Source organism: Ahaetulla prasina, chromosome 7, assembly GCF_028640845.1.
Source record: "Ahaetulla prasina isolate Xishuangbanna chromosome 7, ASM2864084v1, whole genome shotgun sequence".
NCBI lineage: Eukaryota > Metazoa > Chordata > Lepidosauria > Squamata > Colubridae > Ahaetulla > Ahaetulla prasina.
In genome coordinates this window covers 8,353,624-8,373,703 of record NC_080545.1, presented here as the reverse complement: position 1 = coordinate 8,373,703, position 20,080 = coordinate 8,353,624, and the positions used below count along the sequence as shown (strand labels likewise).

The following is a 20,080-nucleotide window of genomic DNA, read 5'->3' as shown; positions in this document are numbered from 1 at the left end:
TAAGGACCCCCCGGAAGTCAACCTTGAGCTACCAATATTCTCCTTTATTAACAAATTTCACTGTGTGGTCTTTCGCTTAATGCACATACGTTAAAAGATCCACTATGGACGGGGCGGGCGGGGGAAGCATCACTTTATAAACTTGCAATATCATACACGTAACATGTTCGGTATAAAGTGTGCATAAAAACATGAATGGTTCTGCACACGCTGCCGTCACGCCAATAAGCGTATTTGTATATTCTGAAATATTTTTCTGCTGTTTTCATGGTTGGGCCTATAAGGACACGCAAACATCCCTCACTGTTCATGCTACCCATACTTTGGATGTATTCATGCTTTGACTGCGTGCAAAGTCAAAACCTCCTTGTTAAAAAGCCCACAAAATTTTCATGCCCGCAGGCCTTTTTACCCGAGAGCCTAATTTCTCCCCGAGAAAATACATAAAAATGAAAGGCTAAATAATGTACAAGGTGAAAATGGTATTGGGGGGGGGGAAAGAAAGTTCATTCACTTAAGCGTGCAAATCCATTAATTTGAACGTTGCCTTCTCTTAAATGCAATTCACTCTCTACAAATGGGGGACTCCTACACACCAAACAGGGGTCTGGAATTCACAAAATTGTGCAAAAGCAATATGCGTTTGTTTGTTTCTCCAATAAAATGTACATATCTTTATATAATTACGCAAAAGAACTGAGCCATTATGCAGGAATTACAGCTATCGTTTCCAGGCTAGTTTGATCTCTCTCGTGTGTATATATATATATATAGTAGCCCTCATTTAAATTACACAAGAGTACATATCTGTCTGACATATTGCATCCTGTTATTTGTCTTCCCCATACACACACACACACAAAATAAAATCAAGGAATTATTTTTTTCCAACGCTCTATTGGCACAACGTTTATCCTAAAATCTGCTTCCTCCTGATTGCAACGATGGGCACGTATGAATTAAGGGAACAGGTTAATTCCAATCAGCCGGTTTGCATTCCAGAGTCAAAATATATCCCTTGGCATACGAGTGGCAAAGTTATTCCTAATGCTGCATATGTTTTCAGCAAATATAATTGGCTTCCTGCCCCCCCCCCACACCCTGATAAGACAACCATTCCTTAACAGAAGCCTTTTATTTTTTTCAAAAAAAAAAAAACCAGTTTTCCTTGCTATTTTCATCCTGAGCTTCCTTTCCTCACGTCATCATTACCACCATTTTATTGGCATCATATTTATAGCCGATATAGAACCGGGACCGAGGCGGAAAAACCACCAGACCACCGAACCAAATCTAGCATTATTATTTTTTTTTTGAGATGTTTTGTTTTCTAGAGCTGAGAAAATGACCCCATCCCCAAATTTTGCAATTCCCGTTGCTCAAAATGCTGGATGTGTACCACTTGGGGGAAAACACACACACACACACAAATATACACATAGCAAGGATTTCTTACTTCTCTACCCCACCCTGCACACCATTTTAAAATCTTATTTCTCAGGGCTGTTGTTTGGGTTGTCATTTTTTTTTTTTAGGAAAATAAATGTACCCTTCCTTTTGACGATTTGTCTCCTCTCCGTTATTTCCCCCCCACCACAGGTGAACCTGTTCTTTTCCAAAGCTCTACGTATTACACAGTTCAAAGTGCCTTTTTTCCCCCCATTATGTGCCTAGCCTCTTCCCTAATTAGCTCAAATGTTTTCCATATATCCCTGGATTATATCCTCTGCCTGTAACGTCTGGATGGGGCACCGGGTATAAAACATGTCTACTTCAATTATAGTCACATCTGAAAAGGAGAGAAATGGCTAACGAAACGGAGAAGAACCGTGCGGACCCAAATGGGAAAGAGGGAGGCCAAAAAGATGCAGGCAGGCATTTCCGAACAGCGGTGATATACAGACGTGGGAAGTAATCATCTTATTTATCGTTATTTTCTAACAGCAGCCAAAATAATAAAAATAAAATAAAACACATCAGCTCAAAAAAAAAAAGAAAAAAAAGATGGTTGCTTGATAGCTCCGGTAAGGAAGTCACCCTGTTCCATAAAATGTGACATTAATAAAATAAACCGAGGTATGGATGGGTGAGCAAATGGGCAGGTAAATGCCATTTTTAAATGCCTTCGGGATGCTTCTGTGCAATTCTGCCTTACCTGCAGGCATGGTGAACCATGGATGCTCGCAGTGACTGTTCCATTTCCTAGCACCGACCTGAAACAGCATCACAACCCCTCTCGCCCGAAATGTGACTAATTCATAGGTTTGCAATTCCTAAGCTCTTACTAAGGACACTCCCTTGTAACGCACACACAGACACACGAACAAATTGTGCTTTGAACGATTCCTGGTTTCTGCAAGGTTATAAATTCAAGCATCCAGCTAGTTTTTGTTTTTTTGTTTGTCAATGCCATTCTCTCTCCCTCTCTCTCTCTCTGTCTCTGTCTCTGTCTCTCTCTCTCTCTCTGTCGGGATTTTTTTTTAAAAAAAAATATCAAGATGGATTTGCCGGTGGAAAAGACAGACAAGCACAAAGACACCATCGACTGCAGCAAAAATATAAACACACAGGCACATACAAGAGTGGGGATGGGGAGGGTATCGTTAATACTACATGGTTTTGTTTTTTTTGCATGCTGCACCGCTGAAATTTCATTTCTCTTATTTTTTAAAAAAATAAATAAATAACGAAGTCAAAAACAAACCTTCTCAAAAAAAACGTCAAGAGCTCAAAACCAAACCACGGGTTCGATTCAGACATTAAAAGGCAAAACATGCAAGGGTATGTTTATGTATGTATGTATATATATATAAAAAAAACCTGACGGTCAAAATAATAATATATATATTCTTGCGCTGCGGGTTAGCAACACCACACCGATGGGATTTGATCATGCAGAAGGATGCTTGAAGCGGTACCTTTCTGAAGAGGTGGACTTCTCAGAGTTAACTGACATCAGCAGCTCAATCTTCTGCTTGATTTCTGGAAAAATCAGAAAATATTCACAACCAAAACGACTGCCGGGCCTTCTCTTCTTCCCTGAGGTCGTTTATCTAAAGAGAAGGCTGCTTCTTTCCTGATTATTATTTTTTTCCCCCTTTGTTGCAAACGCCCGAGTAGAGTCCCCAGCGCTTCGGCGGGAGCTGGGAAATGAAAAAGAAGGGGAAAAAAAGAGAACTCCGGAGGCACCATCGGCCTGGCCATGTACGCACATGACTGGTTTATGAAAGCAGGAAATACCATTTATTTTGTACGGAGGGGGGGGAGGAGGGGGAGGATTTCTCCACCCAGAGATTGGACTGACATAACCAGATGCTTTTCAAAACGTGGCTGCATGTCGAAGCACATCTTAGCTCTTTTTAAAAAAAACAACAAAAAAAACGGTTTCGGGGAAAGTTACCCAGCCGGTCTGCGAGAAATCGATGGGATGCTAAAAGAGAGAGAGTCGTAGCAAAAATATATATATCTATATATCGCAAAATGAATGGGGTGGGTTGCTTTTTTTCCCCCTCCCCATCACAACCGAGGGTTTCCAGCTTGACAGATTGGTAAGCCTGCAATTAAATTTTGCCAATGGCCATAAGGAAGGACGTTTCCTCTCTGTCCCCATCTAGGAAGTCCTCGACTTAACGACGACAACCAATATTCCTGCTGCCCAGTGGTGGGATTCAGCCAGTTCGCACCACTTTGGGAGAACCGGTTGTTAACTGTCTGAGCAGTTTGGCAAAGTGGTTGTTGGAAGAAATCATTAGGGTGGAGAGAACCGGTTGTTAAATTACTTGAATCCCACCACTGCTGCTGCCGGGTGAGGCATCTGCTAAGTGAGGTTTGCGCCCAGTTTCCAAGACATTTCCTGCCACAGTCGTTCGGTGAATCGCTGCGGTGGTTAAGTTGGTTGTTAAGGGAATCTGGCTTGCCCATTGACTTTGCTTTGTCAGAAGGTCGCAAAAGGGAATCGCATGACCTCTCCCCAACCCCTCCCCCTGGGACACTGCGACCGTCATAAATAGAACCAGTTGTCAAACGCCTGAGTTTTGTATCACGTGACTATGGGGAGGCCGCAAAGGTCGTCACTGTGCAAAACAGCTTTTTTTCAGTGCCATTGTAAGTTTGTCACTAAATGAACCAAACTGAACTTCCGAGGACTACCGTACTTATATAGAACATACACTCCAATTTTTTCCCCCCTTCTAAGGATCCCAATCATCATACAAAAGTGCTGGCTGGCATGTTATATTTGTAACATTACAGAATGACAGAGTTAGAAGGGATCTTCGAGGTCTTCTAGTCCAACCCTCTGCTAAAGTAGGAGAGCCTGTACAGTCCTGGACAAATGGTTTCTCCAATCTCTTTTCGAAGAACCTCCAGCGACGGAGCGCCCACCTCCAGCTTCTGGAGGCAAGCTGTTCCACTGATTAATTATTCTCGCCGGCAGGAAATTTCTCCTTAATTTTAATTGCACCAGAAGGCCGGACAAGGAGCGATGGATGGAAACCAATCAAAGAGAGAAGCAACCCGGAACGAAGGGGAAAGTTCCTAACAGTGAGCACAATTAACCAGTGGAACAGCTTGCCTCCAGAAGTTGTTGGTGCTCCAGCACTGGAGGTTTCTAAGAAGACACTGGACAGCCAGTGGAATGGTACAGGGTCTCTTTCGTGAACAGGGGGTTCGACTAGAAGACCTCGAAGGTCCCTTCCAACTCTGGCCTTCTTTAAAAAAAAGGTTGCATTTCTCTTTGATAAGTTTCCCCCTCTTATTTTTTTTTAAATCTAATTGATCGAATTGAATTTTGAGAAGAGCAGAAATGTCAGAAGTCAAAAGGGGAAACTGCCAGTCCATCAGAAATCCCTTGTCACGATATCACGTTAATAGAATAGAATAGAATAGAATTTTTATTGGCCAAGTGTGATTGGACACACAAGGAATTTGTCTTGGTGCATATGCTCTCAGTGTACATAAAAGAAAAGATACGTTCATCAAGGTACAACATTTACAACACAATTGATGATCAATATATCAATATAAATCATAAGGATTGCCAGCAACAAGTTATAGTCATACAGTCATAAGTGGGAAGAGATTGGTGATGGGAACGATGAGAAGATTAATAGTTGTGCACATTCAGTAAATAGTCTGACAGTGTTGAGGGAATTATTTGTTTAGCAGAGTGATGGCCTTCGGGAAAAAACTGTTCTTGTGTCTAGTTGTTCTGGTGTGCAGTGCTCTATAGCGTCGTTTTGAGGGTAGGAGTTGAAACAGTTTATGTCCAGGATGTGAGGGATCTGTAAATATTTTCACGGCCCTCTTCTTGATTCGTGCAGTATACAGATCCTCAATGGAAGGCAGGTTGGTAGCAATTATTTTTTCTGCAGTTCTAATTATCCTCTGAAGTCTGTGTCTGTAATTTGTTCTTTCCAATATTTATGGATCGATTTACTAAACTTCACGCCACCCATCTGGCCACAGGCAATTAAGAGTAACTTTGTGTTCTTACGCGCCATCAACTACATATACATTTCAACATTATTAATAGCTAGTCAGGACTTTACTGAATCTACAGCGCAGTTTTTTGGTTTTCCCAATCTTAGCCCAAAGCTCGTGTTTTTTATTTAAAAATGCAAAAATAACAGCATGGAATGGAACGGAGGTAGTCCTCGACTTAACGACCACAATTGAGCCCAACGTTTCTGTTGCTAAGTGAGACAGTTGTTCCTTGAATCGCTGCTGTTGCTAAGTTAGTAACACGGTTGTTAAATGAATCAGGGGATTGGACCGCAGGGGGTTGGACTAGAAGACCTCCAAGGTCCCTTCCAACTCTGTTATTCTATTCTATTCTAATTTGGCTTCCCCATTGACTTTATTTATTTATTTTTTATTTATTTCTTTATTTTTCGTATTTTTATACCGCCCTATCTCCCTAGGGACTCAGGGCGGTTTACAGGCAGATAAAAAATACATATAAATACAAACTAAAACATCAGTTAAAAAACTTATTCCAAATAGCCGAATAATTAAAAATAACAATATACATAATAAAACCCATTAAAACCAGTTTAAATTTAAAATCTAAAATCTAGTCCAGTCCTGCGCAGATGAATAGATGAGTTTTAAGCTCGCGGCGAAAGGTTCGGAGGTCCGGAAGTTGACGAAGTCCTGGGGGAAGCTCGTTCCAGAGGGTGGAAGCCCCCACAGAGAAGGCCCTTCCCCTGGGTGTCGCCAGACGGCACTGCCTGACCGACGGCACCCTGAGGAGTCCTTCTCTGTGAGAGCGCACAGGTCGGTGAGAGGTATTCGGTAGCAGCAGGCGGTCCCGTAAATAGCCCGGCCCGACTTTGTTTGTCTGATGGTCGTAAAAGGGGATTGCGTGACCCCAGGACACTGCAACCGTCATAAATATGAACCAGCTGCCAAGCGTCTGAATTTTGATCATGAGACCATGGGAATAATTTAATGGTCATAAGCAACGATCATGTCACTTTTTCAGTGCCGTCGTAACTTTGAACAGTCACTAAATGAACTGTTGTAAGTCGAGGACTCTGTAGGTATGGAATGGTAATGTAATTTAGACAAAAGATGAGGAAAAAATAGCTAAGAGCTGCCAAATAGCTTTCAGATTCCAGCGTCCTCTATACGAAAAATGTAGGAAAATCCTTCAGATGTGGCAGTATTGATCAAAATACTATCATTAGGATTTTGATAAAGTCACCTTATCAAAATATTTATAACGCACAGAAGCCAGCCAAGGTAGATACAGGTAGTCCTCGACTTATGACAATTGAGCCCAGAATTTATGTCACTAAGTGAGAAATCGGTTGAGTTTTTGCCCCATTTTACAACTTTTTCTTGCTACATTGAGTGTTCAGTGAATCACTGCAGCTGGTAAGCTGGTAAGACGGCTGTTAAGTGAATCTGGCTTTCCCATTGACTGTGCTTGTCAGAAGGTCGCAAAAGGGAATCGCGTCAGGGGTGAAATGTAAAATTTGTTACTACCAGTTCTGTGGGCGTGGCTTGGTGGGGTAGTGGTAATGTGACTGGATGGGCGTGGCCAACTTTTTTTTTTTTACTTTTAAAAGCATTTTTTTTACAACCTCTTCTGTCGAAGAGGTTGTAAAAAAATGCTTTTAAAAGGTTCTGGCGATCAGGCAACTCAGCCGGGATCGCCAGAGGAGCCTTTTAAAAGCTTATTTTTTTACAACCTCTTCGGCCAAAGAGGTTGTAGGAAAAATGCTTTTAAAGGGTTCTGACAATCCCAGCTAAGCCGCACGATCATCAGAGACTTTTTTTTTAACTTTTAAAAGCATTTTTTCGGCTGAAGAAAAAATGCTTTTAAAAATGTTTTTAAAAAAACCCTCTGATGATGACACGGCTCAGCTGGGGCGGGGGGAGGCAGGGATTTTTGCTACCAGTTTTCCGAACCACCCGCCACCATCGCTACTGGATCGGGCAATCCGGTCGGAACCGGGTGCATTTCACCCCTGGATCGCATGAACCCTGGAACTCTGCCACTGTCAAAAATACCGCGTTTCCCTGAAAATAAGACCCTGTCTAATATATTTTTTGAGCCCCGAAATAAGCGCTTGGCTTTATTTTTGGAGAGGTCTTATTATTTTGGGGCGTGGGGAGCAAGATGGGGCTCCTCTTGCCGTCTTACCTGATTTCCAGCTCGGCATTTAAATATTTTCGGGGAAGGCTTATTTTTTGGGGAGGGGAAGGCTTATTTTAGCGCATGCGCTCAAAAGCCTGATTGGGCTTATTATCAGGAGATCTCTTATTTTCAAGGAAACAGGTATCCAGGTACCAGTTGTCAAGCATCTGACTATAAATCACGTGACCGTGGGGGCGCTGCAGTGGTCATATGTGTGAAAGAAGGACATAAGTCGCTACTTTCCGTATCGTTGTAACTTTGAATGGTCACTAAATGAACCGTTGCAAATCAAGGGACTACCTGCATATATTTTAAAAGAGGGAAAATATGTCGGATTGGAGCAAAGAGCCTATCCAATATTCAGTTCAATGCGCACAGGCAGGTATCAATAGGAAGCTCACAAGCGGTGTGCGAGCACACAAGTAACACACCTCAACTCCTGTTCCCCAGCAACTGATCGCTAGGAGCATTTAGCCATCAAACCTAGCAGTCATGAAAGCTTGAAAACCAGGCATTCAAGCACCCCCACTTAATTTGGCATTTAAACAATCACTGGTACGTCCTTGCATCTCCGCCTCTGACTTTTTTCACTATTCTTCCTTACTAGCACACGTTTTCACCTTCACACAGTCTGAAATTCTTAATTCCTCCCCTGGGTTCAAACTGAAAGCCATCCACTCAAGATTCATGTAAACGCCAGCAGTCAAGTTACAGCATGTCCAAATCTACATCGTATATCTATATTTATACTTATACCTACATCTATCTATCTATCTATCTATCTATCTATCTATCTATCTATCTATCAGAATAGAATAGAATAGAATAGAATAGAATAGAATAGAATAGAATAGAATAGAATAGAATAGAATAGAATAGAAAATATGGAATGCAGTGCAGTGCAGTGCAGTTCAGTGCAATAGAATAGAATAGAATAGAATAGAAAAGAATAGAATAGAATAGAGTAGGAGTAGGAGTAGGAGTAGGAGTAGGAGTAGGAGTAGAAATTTGTTAATATATAAACAATAAATAAATATAAACATATAAATATAAATATAAACAATAAATAAATAAATAAATAAATAAATTAGACTAGACTAGACTAGACTAGAATAAGGAATAGGAACAGGAATAGAACAGGAATAGGAACAGGAATAGGAATAGGAATAGAACAGGAATAGGAACAGGAATAGAATAGAACAGGAATAGGAATAGGAATAGAACAGGAATAGGAATAGGAATAGGAACAGGAATAGGAATAGAATAGAATAGAATAGAACAGAATAGAACAGAATAGAATAGAATAGAACAGAACAGAATAGAACAGAACAGGAATAGAATAGAGTAGGAGTAGAATTAGACTGGACTGGACTAGACTAGACTAGAATAAGGAATAGGAATTAGGATAGGATAGGATAGGATAGGATAGGATAGGATAGGATAGGATAGGATAGGATAGGAATAGGAATAGGAATAGGAATAGGAATAGGAATAGGAATAGAATAGAATAGAATAGAATAGAATAGAATAGAATAGAATAGAATAGAATAGAATAGAATAGAATAGGAGTAGGAGTAGAATTAGAGTAGAGTAGACTAGACTGGACTAGACTAGACTAGAATAAGGAATAGGAATTAGGATAGGATAGGATAGGATTAGGATTAGGATTAGGATTAGGAATAGGAATAGGAATAGGAATAGGAATAGGAATAGGAATAGGAATAGGAATAGAATAGGAGTAGGAGTAGGAGTAAGAGGAGTAAGGAGTAGGAATTAGACTAGACTAGACTAGACTAAGGAATAGGAATTAGGATAGGATAGGATAGGGATAGGGATAGGGATAGGGATAGGGATAGGGATAGGGATAGGGATAGAATAGAATAGAATAGAATAGAATAGAATAGAATAGAATAGAATAGAATAGAATAGAATAGAATAGAATAGAATAGGAATAGAATAGAATAGAATTCTTTATTGGCCAAGTGTGACTGGACACACAAGGAATTTGTCTTGGTACATATGCTCTCAGTGTACATAAAAGAAAAGATACCCATCTATCTAGTATATATCTATCTTTAACTATCTATCCATTCATCCATCCATCCTATCATTCATAGATAGATAGATAGATAGATAGATAGATAGATAGATAGATAGATAGATAGATAGATAGATAGATACTAGATACACGGGTGGATGGATATTGATATTGATATTGGGAGAGGGAGAGATTGATCAGACAGATACAACACACACACACACATATATATAATAGCAATAGCACTTAGACTTATATAGTCTTCATAGTGCTTTACAGCCCTCTCTAAGCATTTTTTAGAGTCAGCATCTAGCCCTCAGCAATTTGGGTCCTCATTTTACTGACCTCGGAAGGATAGAAGGCTGAGTCAACCTAGAGGCAATGAGAATCGAACTGCTGAACCGCTGGCAGTCAGCAGAACTAGCCTGCAGTACTGCAATATGTGTGTGTGTGCGCGCGTGTATGTGTGTGGATAGGTAGGTAGGTAGGTAGGTAGGTAGGTAGGTAGGTAGGTAGGTAAGTAGATAGATAGATAGATAGATAGATAGATAGATAGATAGATAGATAGATAGATAGATAGATAGATAGATAGATAGATAGATAGATAAAAATATAAATAAAATGGTTGGAGCTACAAAAAGGCCCACTGTTTTAAACCAGAAACCTGAATTCTGCAATATAATAAAAACAGAATGTGATTTATTCTTAGGTACAGAAAGCCAAAATTTGGTCCAGCAGTTACAGTGCCAGGCTAGAGACTGGGAGTTCTAGTCCCACCTTATGACCTCGGGCCGGTCACTCTCTCTCTCTCTCTCTCTCTCTCTCTCAGCCATAGGAAAAAACCATGCTGAACGATTTCACAATTCCCAACTGCTATCACGTCACCCCTAATTCTTCTTTTCTTTAGACGAGCCAAACCCAAATCCTGCAGCCGTTCTTCATTTAGATGGAGAAGTTGTGACGAACTTTTCACAACAGACAACCTGTGCCAGAAGTGAACCGCAACTCCCAATCTAACAAGAGATCTTCATTTGCATCAGTTGTCCCAAAAGCCAATGAGATCATCAGCATCGTCAAAATGCAAATGTGGGATGGTACTTAATTAATGACAATCCACTTGTAACGGATACCAGCTTATAGCTCGGTGTGGCATGAAGGAGTCCTCAACTTACGACGGTTCACTTAGTGCCACTCAAAGTTACCACAGCACTGAAAAAGGTGACTTAGGACCGTTATTCAGACTTACAACCTCTGTAGCATCCTCGTGGTTATGTGAAAATTCAGGCGCTGAATCCAGGTCATGGGAGATCTCCTTTTGCAACCTTCTGACCAGCAAGGTCAATGGGGAAGTCAGATTCATTTAACAACCGTGTTCCTAACTTAACCACCTCAGTGATTCACTTAACAACTACGGCAAGAAAAGTTGTAAAATGGGGCAAAGCTCACTTAACAAACACCTCACTTAAAAACAACAGAAATTTGGAGTTCAATTGTGGTCTACCTGTATTTATGGATACATCTCGTCTTTTTTTGTACGCTCTGCTCTTTTTTTATATATTTTTTTTCTTTTCTTTTTTATTGAAAAAGTTTTACAAAAAATTTTTTCCCCTTCCCCCCCACGCACCCTCCCCCCTCCCTTCACAAACCCCCCTCCCCCCCCCGACTTCCCGGAACAAACACAAGGTATAGTTAAAAATAAAACAAACATATGCTAAAAAAATTTCCCTCCCAACTCAATTATACTCCTACAATTCTCATCAGTTCCTAACTTCCCCCAAAACAATCAGGAATAATACATCCTAATCATTCAAAGGTGCTCTGCTCTTTTCTGTCAATGATCTACACACCAGAAAAATGTGGTAAATCAAATATATTTATAGGACAAATATAAATATATTTGTAGGACTTCGTCAACTTCCTGACCTTTGAACCTTCCGCCACGAGCTTAAGACACATCTATTTATTTGCGCAGGACTGGACTAGATTTTTTTTTTAAATTTTAAATGTTTAAATTTTAAATTTGGGTTTTAAATCGGGTTTTATTATTTATATTTCTATTTTAAATATTCGGCCTATATAGTAAGTTTTTTAGATTAATGTTTTACTTTGTATATTTATGTGTTTTTATATGGCTGTACACCGCCCTGAGTCCCTAGGGAGATAGGGCGGTATAAAAGTATGAATAATAAATAAATAAATAAAATAAATAAATAATGCCTGTCAAAACTAGGGAATCTTCTATATGACTGAAAGGCACCTGAGGCTAAAAACCCTGCTGAAAAAGCAAAGTCAATGGGAAAGCCAGATTCCCTTAACAACTGCGTTGCTAATTTAACAATGGCAGTGATTCCCTTAACGAATGTGGCAAGGAAGGACAAAGAATGGAGCAAAATTCACTACAAACGCTAGAATGATGATATACAGTAATGGCCAAAATTGTGGAAACCTTTTTGGGGAAAGTGTATTTTTGAGGTTTGATGGCTAATAACCACATTTTTTTGGGGGGGGGAGTTTCAAGATAATCCTATTCCATTGCTGGAATGGCCTGGGAATAGCCCAGACCTTAACCCAATTGAAAATCTATAGAGCCGACTAAAGAAACTGGTTAGTCAGAAGTGACCCAGCAATAAAACCCAGTTAATAGAAGCCATCCTTCAATCTTGGTTTCGCATGATAACAGCTGCAGAACTCAAAGACTTGGTTCACTCCATGGGAAGACACTGTAAGGCCTTAATTCATGCTAAAGGTTATCCAACTAAGCATTAACTGATGTGAGGGTAATTTTTGTATATCTCGTTTTTTCTATGGTGATCGTTTTTGTATATCTCCTTTTTTCTACGTGTTTCACTTTTCTTCTTTATACTGTAACTGCTATTCTAATAGCAAATCCTTTATAAAAGTTATTGCATTACATTCTTGATTAAATTATCTTTCCATTGATATATAATTTTATGGTACTACTCAAAAAAAAAGTGGTGTTATTAACTTGATTTAGAAAATACAGTTTTCCCAAAAGGTTTCCACAATTTTGGCCACTACTGTATTTATATTTGGTACCAAAGATGAAGAAATTATGGATGTAGCTTCCATGAAGTCAAATTACTCTTCTTGATTTTAGTAATTAAGTTTAGGATCAGAGGTGGGTTTCAGCAGGTTCTGACCAGTTCTAGAGAACCGGTAGCAGAAAATTTGAGTAGTTCGGAGAACCAGTAGTAAAAATTCTGACTGGCCCCACCCCCATCTATTCTCTGCCTCCCGAGTCCCAGCTGATCGGGAGGAAATGGAGATTTTGGAGTGGGGTGGGAATGGAGATTTTACAGTATCCTTCCCCTGCCACGCCCACCAAGCCACGCCCACCAGGCCACACCCAAAGAACCAGTAATAAAAAATTTTGAAACCCACCACTGGACGGGATTCAAAATTATGGTTGACTGTGTACAATAATGTATGCAATGATCAAACTAACACGAGTCACAATTTATAGACCATGGCGTTATTTTGAACAAGTTCTTCAATTGCACGACACCCAGGAAATCTCTAGAAAGCTAAAAAAGAAAAAGCAAGATCAGTAAATTCTTGATAACAATCCCTTTGTTAAATAGCTTTAAAAATGCATGAAGGGAAAAACAAAAATTTAAGGAAGCATGACCATGCCAGATTACAAGCGAAGTGGCGCCCTTGGTATTAAGAGTCTGCCAGGAAACCTAGAGCAGACATCTATGAATCCTTCCTTGATCAGGGACTGAAAATTAAACCCCCAAGGAAATAAATAGTAGGGGCTTTGCTACCATTTACATCCCCGAAGAGACATTGTGATTTGGTGCATGCACACGGCATCGCGTTGTAGGAATTTAGCACCCACCCCCCTCCTAGAAGAATGAAATATTTTAGAAAATATTTAAAAAGGCAGAATATATTTCCCTGGATGAGAAATGGAGAAACATGTTTTAAAGACAAAGCAGCTTCCTGACTCCCCCCCCCACCTTTGTCAATGGGCCATTAAAGCCTCAACCAAGCTCACTCAATCCCCCCATCATTTGCAACACAATAGAACAGAAACTCACCACATGGCAAGGCTCAGGCAAGCTTGAGGGACAACCTACAATGTTAACTAAGACCCCTAGACCACCTGGGAGTTTGACAACCAATCAGGATACTCTTCCTGTGCCCCAGAAAGTTCAAAGCTCAGAAAAAGCATAAAGCCAGGGAGCACACAGGATCTTATCCCTTTTCTGTTCAGGATCTCAAGCCATGTGATCCTGGCCACCATTAAACCATCTTTCCAAGCAGCCTCCATGTTTCCAGTGTCTTTGTCCCCACTTGGAACTGAACCCAGATGGATATTTCTTCCAACAGCGTCGTTCTTAAATAAATTCCATTTTCCTCGGATAGCTTCTGCCAGACAAGTTGGAAGATCTTAAAGCATTGCCATCGGTCCTCTAACTCAGGGGTCTCCAAGCTTGGTAACTTTAAGACTTCAACTCCCAGAATTCCTCAGCCAGCAAGTGGAACTTGAAGTCCACAAGTCTTAAAGTTGCCAAGGTTGGAGACCCCTGCTCTAAATCATCTATTCCGCCCTGGATCTGGATTACAGGTGGTCCTCGACTTACAATAGTTCATTTACTGACCGAAGTTACAACAGCACTGCAAAAAAGTGATTTATGGCTTTTCCCCCCCCCACACACTTATAACCGTTGCAGCATGCCCATGGTCACGTGACTTACATTCGGATGCATGACAACGGGGTCATATTTACGACGATGGGAAAATGAGATTCACATAACAACCAGGTTACTAATTTAAGAACGCCAGTGATTCACTTAACAAATGTGGCGAAAAAAGTTCGGAAAATGGGGCAAAACCTACTTAACAAATTTCTCACTTAACAACAACAGAAATTTGGGACTCAATTGTGGTGTTAAATTTAAACATGTATTTAAATGTATTTAATGTATCCTGTATTTAATCACGGTCTGGAATGGGCCTAACCAAAACGTGCGTTCGCACACTGGAAAAATTATACACCAATTTCAAGAACAACAAAAGTAATTCAGAAATAAATACAGGGTTCTCCCCGCCCCACTCAAAAAAATATGACTTTAACTTTGGTCATTTTTATTTCTTCAGTAATTATGCTAGCTCCTTTAATGCATATTCTTTCTTGGGGGGGGGGGGACCCAATTAATAATAATAATAATAAAAATAATGTTTTAATTTGTATACCGCCCTTCTCCCGAAGGACTCAGGGCGGTGAACAGGCAAATAAAATACAAACAGAAACATACACCATAATTAAAACAACCCTTAAAAAACTGATTCAAATTTGCCAGAAAATTTAAAATAACATTACACCCCATAAAATTACAGAAATTTAAAACCCATCAAAATTCAATTAAAATTTAAAATTTAGAATTTAAAATCAGGCCAGTCCAGCCATACGAAATAAATAGGTTTTAAGTTCGCGGCGAAAGGTCCTAAGGTCAGGTAGTTGTCGAAGCCCGAGGGGAAGCTCGTTCCACAGGGTAGGAGCCCCCACAGAGAAGGCCCTCCCCCTGGGGGCCGCCAGTCGACACTGTTTGGCTGACGGCACCCTGAGGAGTCCCTCTCTGTGGGAACGCACCGGACGCTGGGAGATAGAGGCCGGCAGTAGACGGTCCTGTAAGTAGCCCGGTCCTAAGCCATGGAGCGCTTTAAAGGTGGTAACCAATACCTTGAAGCGCACCTGGAAAACAACAGGTTGCCAGTGCAGTCTGCGCAGTCTGCGCAGGATGGGTGGGAGCTCCGAACCGCTCCGAACCGCTCCCTCAATAACCCGCGCAGCCGCATTCTGGACTAGCTGAAGTCTCCGGGTGCTCTTCAAGGGGAGCCCCATGTAGAGAGCATTGCAGTAGTCCAGACGAGAGGTAACGAGAGCATGAGAGCATGAATTAAAACAAAAAAAGTGATAAATTAAAGCTTCTAAAGAAGGGATGGTCTCGAACGTCATATGAATTTCAACAGTTCTGCAAGAACGTCCCAAAATAAGAAAACGTTTGGAAGACATGCAAAAAAGGTAGCAGCAATGACTCATCTTAGGGAAGGTGGCTCTGTGGTTGCGCAGCAAATTCTAATGATAGAACCATCGCAAGAGACCTGGCCTATAAATGCACCCGCGATTAAGATCACACACACACACATATATATATATATTTAAAAAAGAAGTAAATTCAGTTTGTTAAAAAAAAAATTGCAAAGTTTCCCCAAAAGTAGCTGTGCTCTGCAGAGACATGAAATTAAAAATGGATGAAATTGCTACTGTAGCTCTAACAATCTCATCTGTATTTAAGATCCAGTTTTTACAATGGGTAAACTGACTACAATTAGTCGTCCTGTGTGTGTATGTGTGTCCCCCAGCCTGGCTTACAACTAAGTTGTTTCACGGCCAAAGTTACATCCATACTTAAAACAAACGACCGGTTTTCACACTTATGACCACTGCAGCATTCCCATGGTCATGTGATCAAAATTTGGGCACTTGGCAAATGACATATATTTGTAACGGGTGCAGAGTCCTGGAATCATGGAACTACCTTTTTTTTTTTACCTTCCCAACGTCTTCCAACAAGCAAAGTCGATGGGGGAAGCCAGGTTCGCTCGACCACTTAATGATTCACTTAACAACTTCAGTAATTTGCTTAACAATTGGGGGCCCGCCCCCCCCAAAAAAAGTTGTAAAATGGAGCGCAATCTAACCACCGTCTGGCTTGACAACAAAAATTTTGGGCTCAGTCGTGGTTCTAAGTTGAACACGACCTCTAACAGATTCAAATAAGGCATCAGCTGATGGTGGATTGTCACAATTACTGTGTCCAACAAACTGGCCGTCATGTTTTAGGAATAGCTTGCGAGCATCTTCCCATGATCAGCTACACTGAGTTTCTTTTTACATTTCTGTGTGGGACTGGCAATACAACTTCCAAATAAAACCCACAAAACGAAAACTATTAACATACATAGCCACACTTGGAATACTGCATTCAGTTTTGGTCGCCACGATGTAAAAAAGATGTTGAGACTCTAGAAAGAGTGCAGAGAAGAGCAACAAAGATGATTAGGGGACTGGAGGCTAAAACATATGAAGAACGGTTGTAAGAACTCGGTATGCCTAGTTTAATGAAAAGAAGGACCAGGGGAGACATGATAGCAGTCTTCCAATATCTCAGGGGTTGCCACAAAGAAGAGGGAGTCAAACTATTCTCCAAAGCACCTGAGGGTAGAACAAGAAGCAATGGGTGGAAACTAATCAAGGAGAGAAGCAACTTAGAACTAAGGAGAAATTTCCTGACGGTTAGAACAATTAATCAGTGGAACAACTTGCCTCCAGAAGTTGTGAATGCTCCAACACTGGAAGTTTTTAAGAAGATGTTGGATAGCCATTTGTCTGAAATGGTGTAGGGTTTCCTGCCTGGGCAGGGGGTTGGACTAGAAGACCTCCAAGGTCCCTTCCAACTCTGATATTATTATTATTATTATTATTATTATTATTATTATTATTATCATTATCATTATCATTATCATTATCATTATCATTATCATTATTACATCTTGGGTTAGCGGTTTTTGACAGATGAATGACAACTTAGCTAGATAACAAGCCATGTTGAACAAGCCAGTGTGTTTATTTGTTTGTTTGAGTTTTATCCCATCTTTATTTCCTTATAAGTAACTCAAGGCAGGAAACATACCTATCCTCCTTCCATTTATTCTCCCCACAACAATAACCTTGTGAGGTGGGTTGGCCTGAGAAAGGGTGACTATCCTAGGTTACCCAGCTGATTTTCATTCCTAAAATGGAACTAGAACCCACTATTTCCGGGTTTCTAGGCCAGTACCTTAACCACTCCACCACACTGATAAAGCCAATGCCAAAATATATGAGGAGAAAACTATGTGCAAATAGCTGCATTCACAACAAACGGTAGAAAATGTTCATTGTAATATCCAAACACCCCCCATAACACGATATTCCCAAAGCTTAAAGGCCCAATTCACCCCCTCTTACACGCTTAAAAAAAATCTTCATTAAGAGCCTGACATTTGTTATAAATCAAAACCGCGAAGCCCCAAAACAATTTAAGCAAACAGGACCGATAATATTCATTCTCTCCTATTTAAATAAGGAGGAAACTGAAGTGGAATACAAATAAAATTTTAAAAATATTTTTTTTCTAATAAAGATTAAAAAACAAAAGCTAGCACACTGCACCATGAATAAAGCTGCTCATATTAATAAGCATTCCTGCTTCTCTGGAATTTAAGTTTACAGATAAAATGTGCAGAACGAGAATTAACAGAAGACCAATATCGGGAGCAGTAGAGGAAGGAGAAAGAAGGTACTGTTGTCATCAGGCCTCTCTAGCCCAGCACTTGTATGCCTTCACTTCCCCCTGGAACAGCAGCCAAGAGTCAATATCAAATTATAGCTGATTTGTAAGATCAGGGAGGGAATCCAATTGCTCCCTGTGAAGCATCCCAAGAATTATAGAATCAAGGAGATTATCTCCTCCAAGATCAGATAAAGATCTCTAACCACCAAGGAGAAAATCCGATACTGGATTAAATCCGATATTCTTCCCGATTTCAAAAACCTCTAAAGGAGACAGGACAGAGAGCAGGGCAGGAAAGTCACTGGATTCAAAGGATCCAGTTGTCTTTTCATTCTCTCTCTCTCTCTTTCTAAATATATTCCATCCTGTTGCAAATACAAGTCAGTCCTAAAGTTTACACCTTTCAGATGTGTGTATTTCATGCTGGCTGGGGAATTCTGGGCGTTGAAGTCCACACATCTTAAAGTTGTCAAGGTTGAGAAACACCGGTTTTAGACACCTGCATTGTTTTTAATCCTTCCAGAAGTCCAAACATAAAATCCAAAAATAAGTAAGCAGCCACAACCATGCAGTCAGTAACCAGCAACTTAAAAACCTGATTTGACATGTCCAGTTAAAAGTAAAATTGAATCTTAAAGCTAACACAGTATCTTTTCCTGACCAAATATTGATAACTTGATTTTTCCATCAAGCTCAACGTTCTTAATGTCATCCTTATTCTTAAATTGTAATCTTTATTAATGTTTTGACACTCCCTAAAGATCACCGAGGGACAGGGTGGCTCAGGGGCTAGGACGTTGAGCTTATCGATTGAAAGGTCGGCAGTTCGGCGGTTCGAATCCTTAGTGCTGCCGTGTAATGGAGTGAGCTCCCGTTACTTGTCCCAGCTTCTGCCAACCTAGCAGTTTCAAAAGCACCTAAAAATGCAAGTAGAAAAAATAGGGACCACCTTTGGTGGGAAGGGAACAGCGTTCCGTGCGCTTTTGGCGTTGAGTCATGCCGGCCACATGACCACGGAGACATCTTTGGACAGCGCTGGCTCTTCAGCTTTGAAGCAGAGATGAGCACCACACCCTAGAGTCGGCAACGACTAGCACATATGTGCGAGGGGAACCTGTACCTTTACCTTAAAGATCACTGAAGAAACAAAACCTGGAGGATACCTTTATTGGTCTATTCCGGCTTCTTCTAAAATCTCTCCACCTTAATATCTGAACCCTTTTATTGTTTGTCCTCATCGAGTCATTTAATGTTGCACATTTTCCTTTACTGTGTAAGACTCCATAAAAGTGAAATAAAAAGAAACAGTCTCTCCACTCCTTGGGACCATAATTTTTATGTTTAGTTCAAAACAGGATCCAAAAAGAAACAAGTCCTTTGCTCTTTGGAAAAGCTTAAATTGTTTTTTTTTTTAAAAATATATAAGATGGTGTTCATTCCATATAGCAATGGCTTCAACTACAGGTAGTCCTTGACTTACAACTGTTCCGTTTAGTGACCGAAGTTACAACGGCACTGAAAAAGTGACTGATGGCTGTTTTTCACACTTATGACCATGACAGCATCCTCATGGTCACAAAATGATCTGATTCTTGGCAACTGACTCATATTTATGACGGTTGCAGTATCCAGGGAGTCACGTGATCTCCTTTTGCGACTTTCTGACAAGCCAAGTTAATGGGTAAGCCAGATTCACTTAACAACCACAGTGATTCACTTAGCAACCGTGGGGAAAAAGGTCGTAAAATGGGGCAAAAGTCACTTAACAAATGTTTCACTTAACAACAGAAATGCTGGGCTCAATTGTGGTCGTAAGTCGAGGGCTACCTGTAGTTTATCCACTCAAAGATAAAAATAAGAAAGGAACATACCTGATTCTGATGTGACTTTCAAAAATATTTATAAAATAGCAATAGCACTTCGGCTAAATATGTATTACAAACAAAGATAACAAACAAAAAATATTTTTAGAAACATTGTTATAATCCCAGCGCGTTTCATTTTCCATGGCAAATAACTTGAGAATTTCTC

At 40.4% G+C, this 20,080-nt stretch overlaps 1 protein-coding gene across 6 annotated transcripts in view; it reads right to left on the bottom strand.

Moving 5' to 3' along the window:
- The window catches only part of SRPK2 (SRSF protein kinase 2), a 144,631-nt gene that overhangs the window by 99,724 nt on the left and 24,827 nt on the right, over nt 1–20,080 (bottom strand). Inside the window, exon 3 of one of the 6 annotated variants that reach the window (XM_058189765.1) lies at nt 2,919–2,982. The exons of 3 other annotated variants lie outside the window; for them this stretch is intronic. In XM_058189765.1, the coding sequence (XP_058045748.1) occupies nt 2,919–2,956 (38 nt within the window). In that variant the 5' untranslated portion in view covers nt 2,957–2,982. Of the gene's footprint in view, nt 1–2,155; nt 2,291–2,918; nt 3,215–20,080 lie in introns of those variants that run through there. 2 more of the 6 variants (XM_058189764.1, XM_058189763.1) reach the window with 2 other exon arrangements.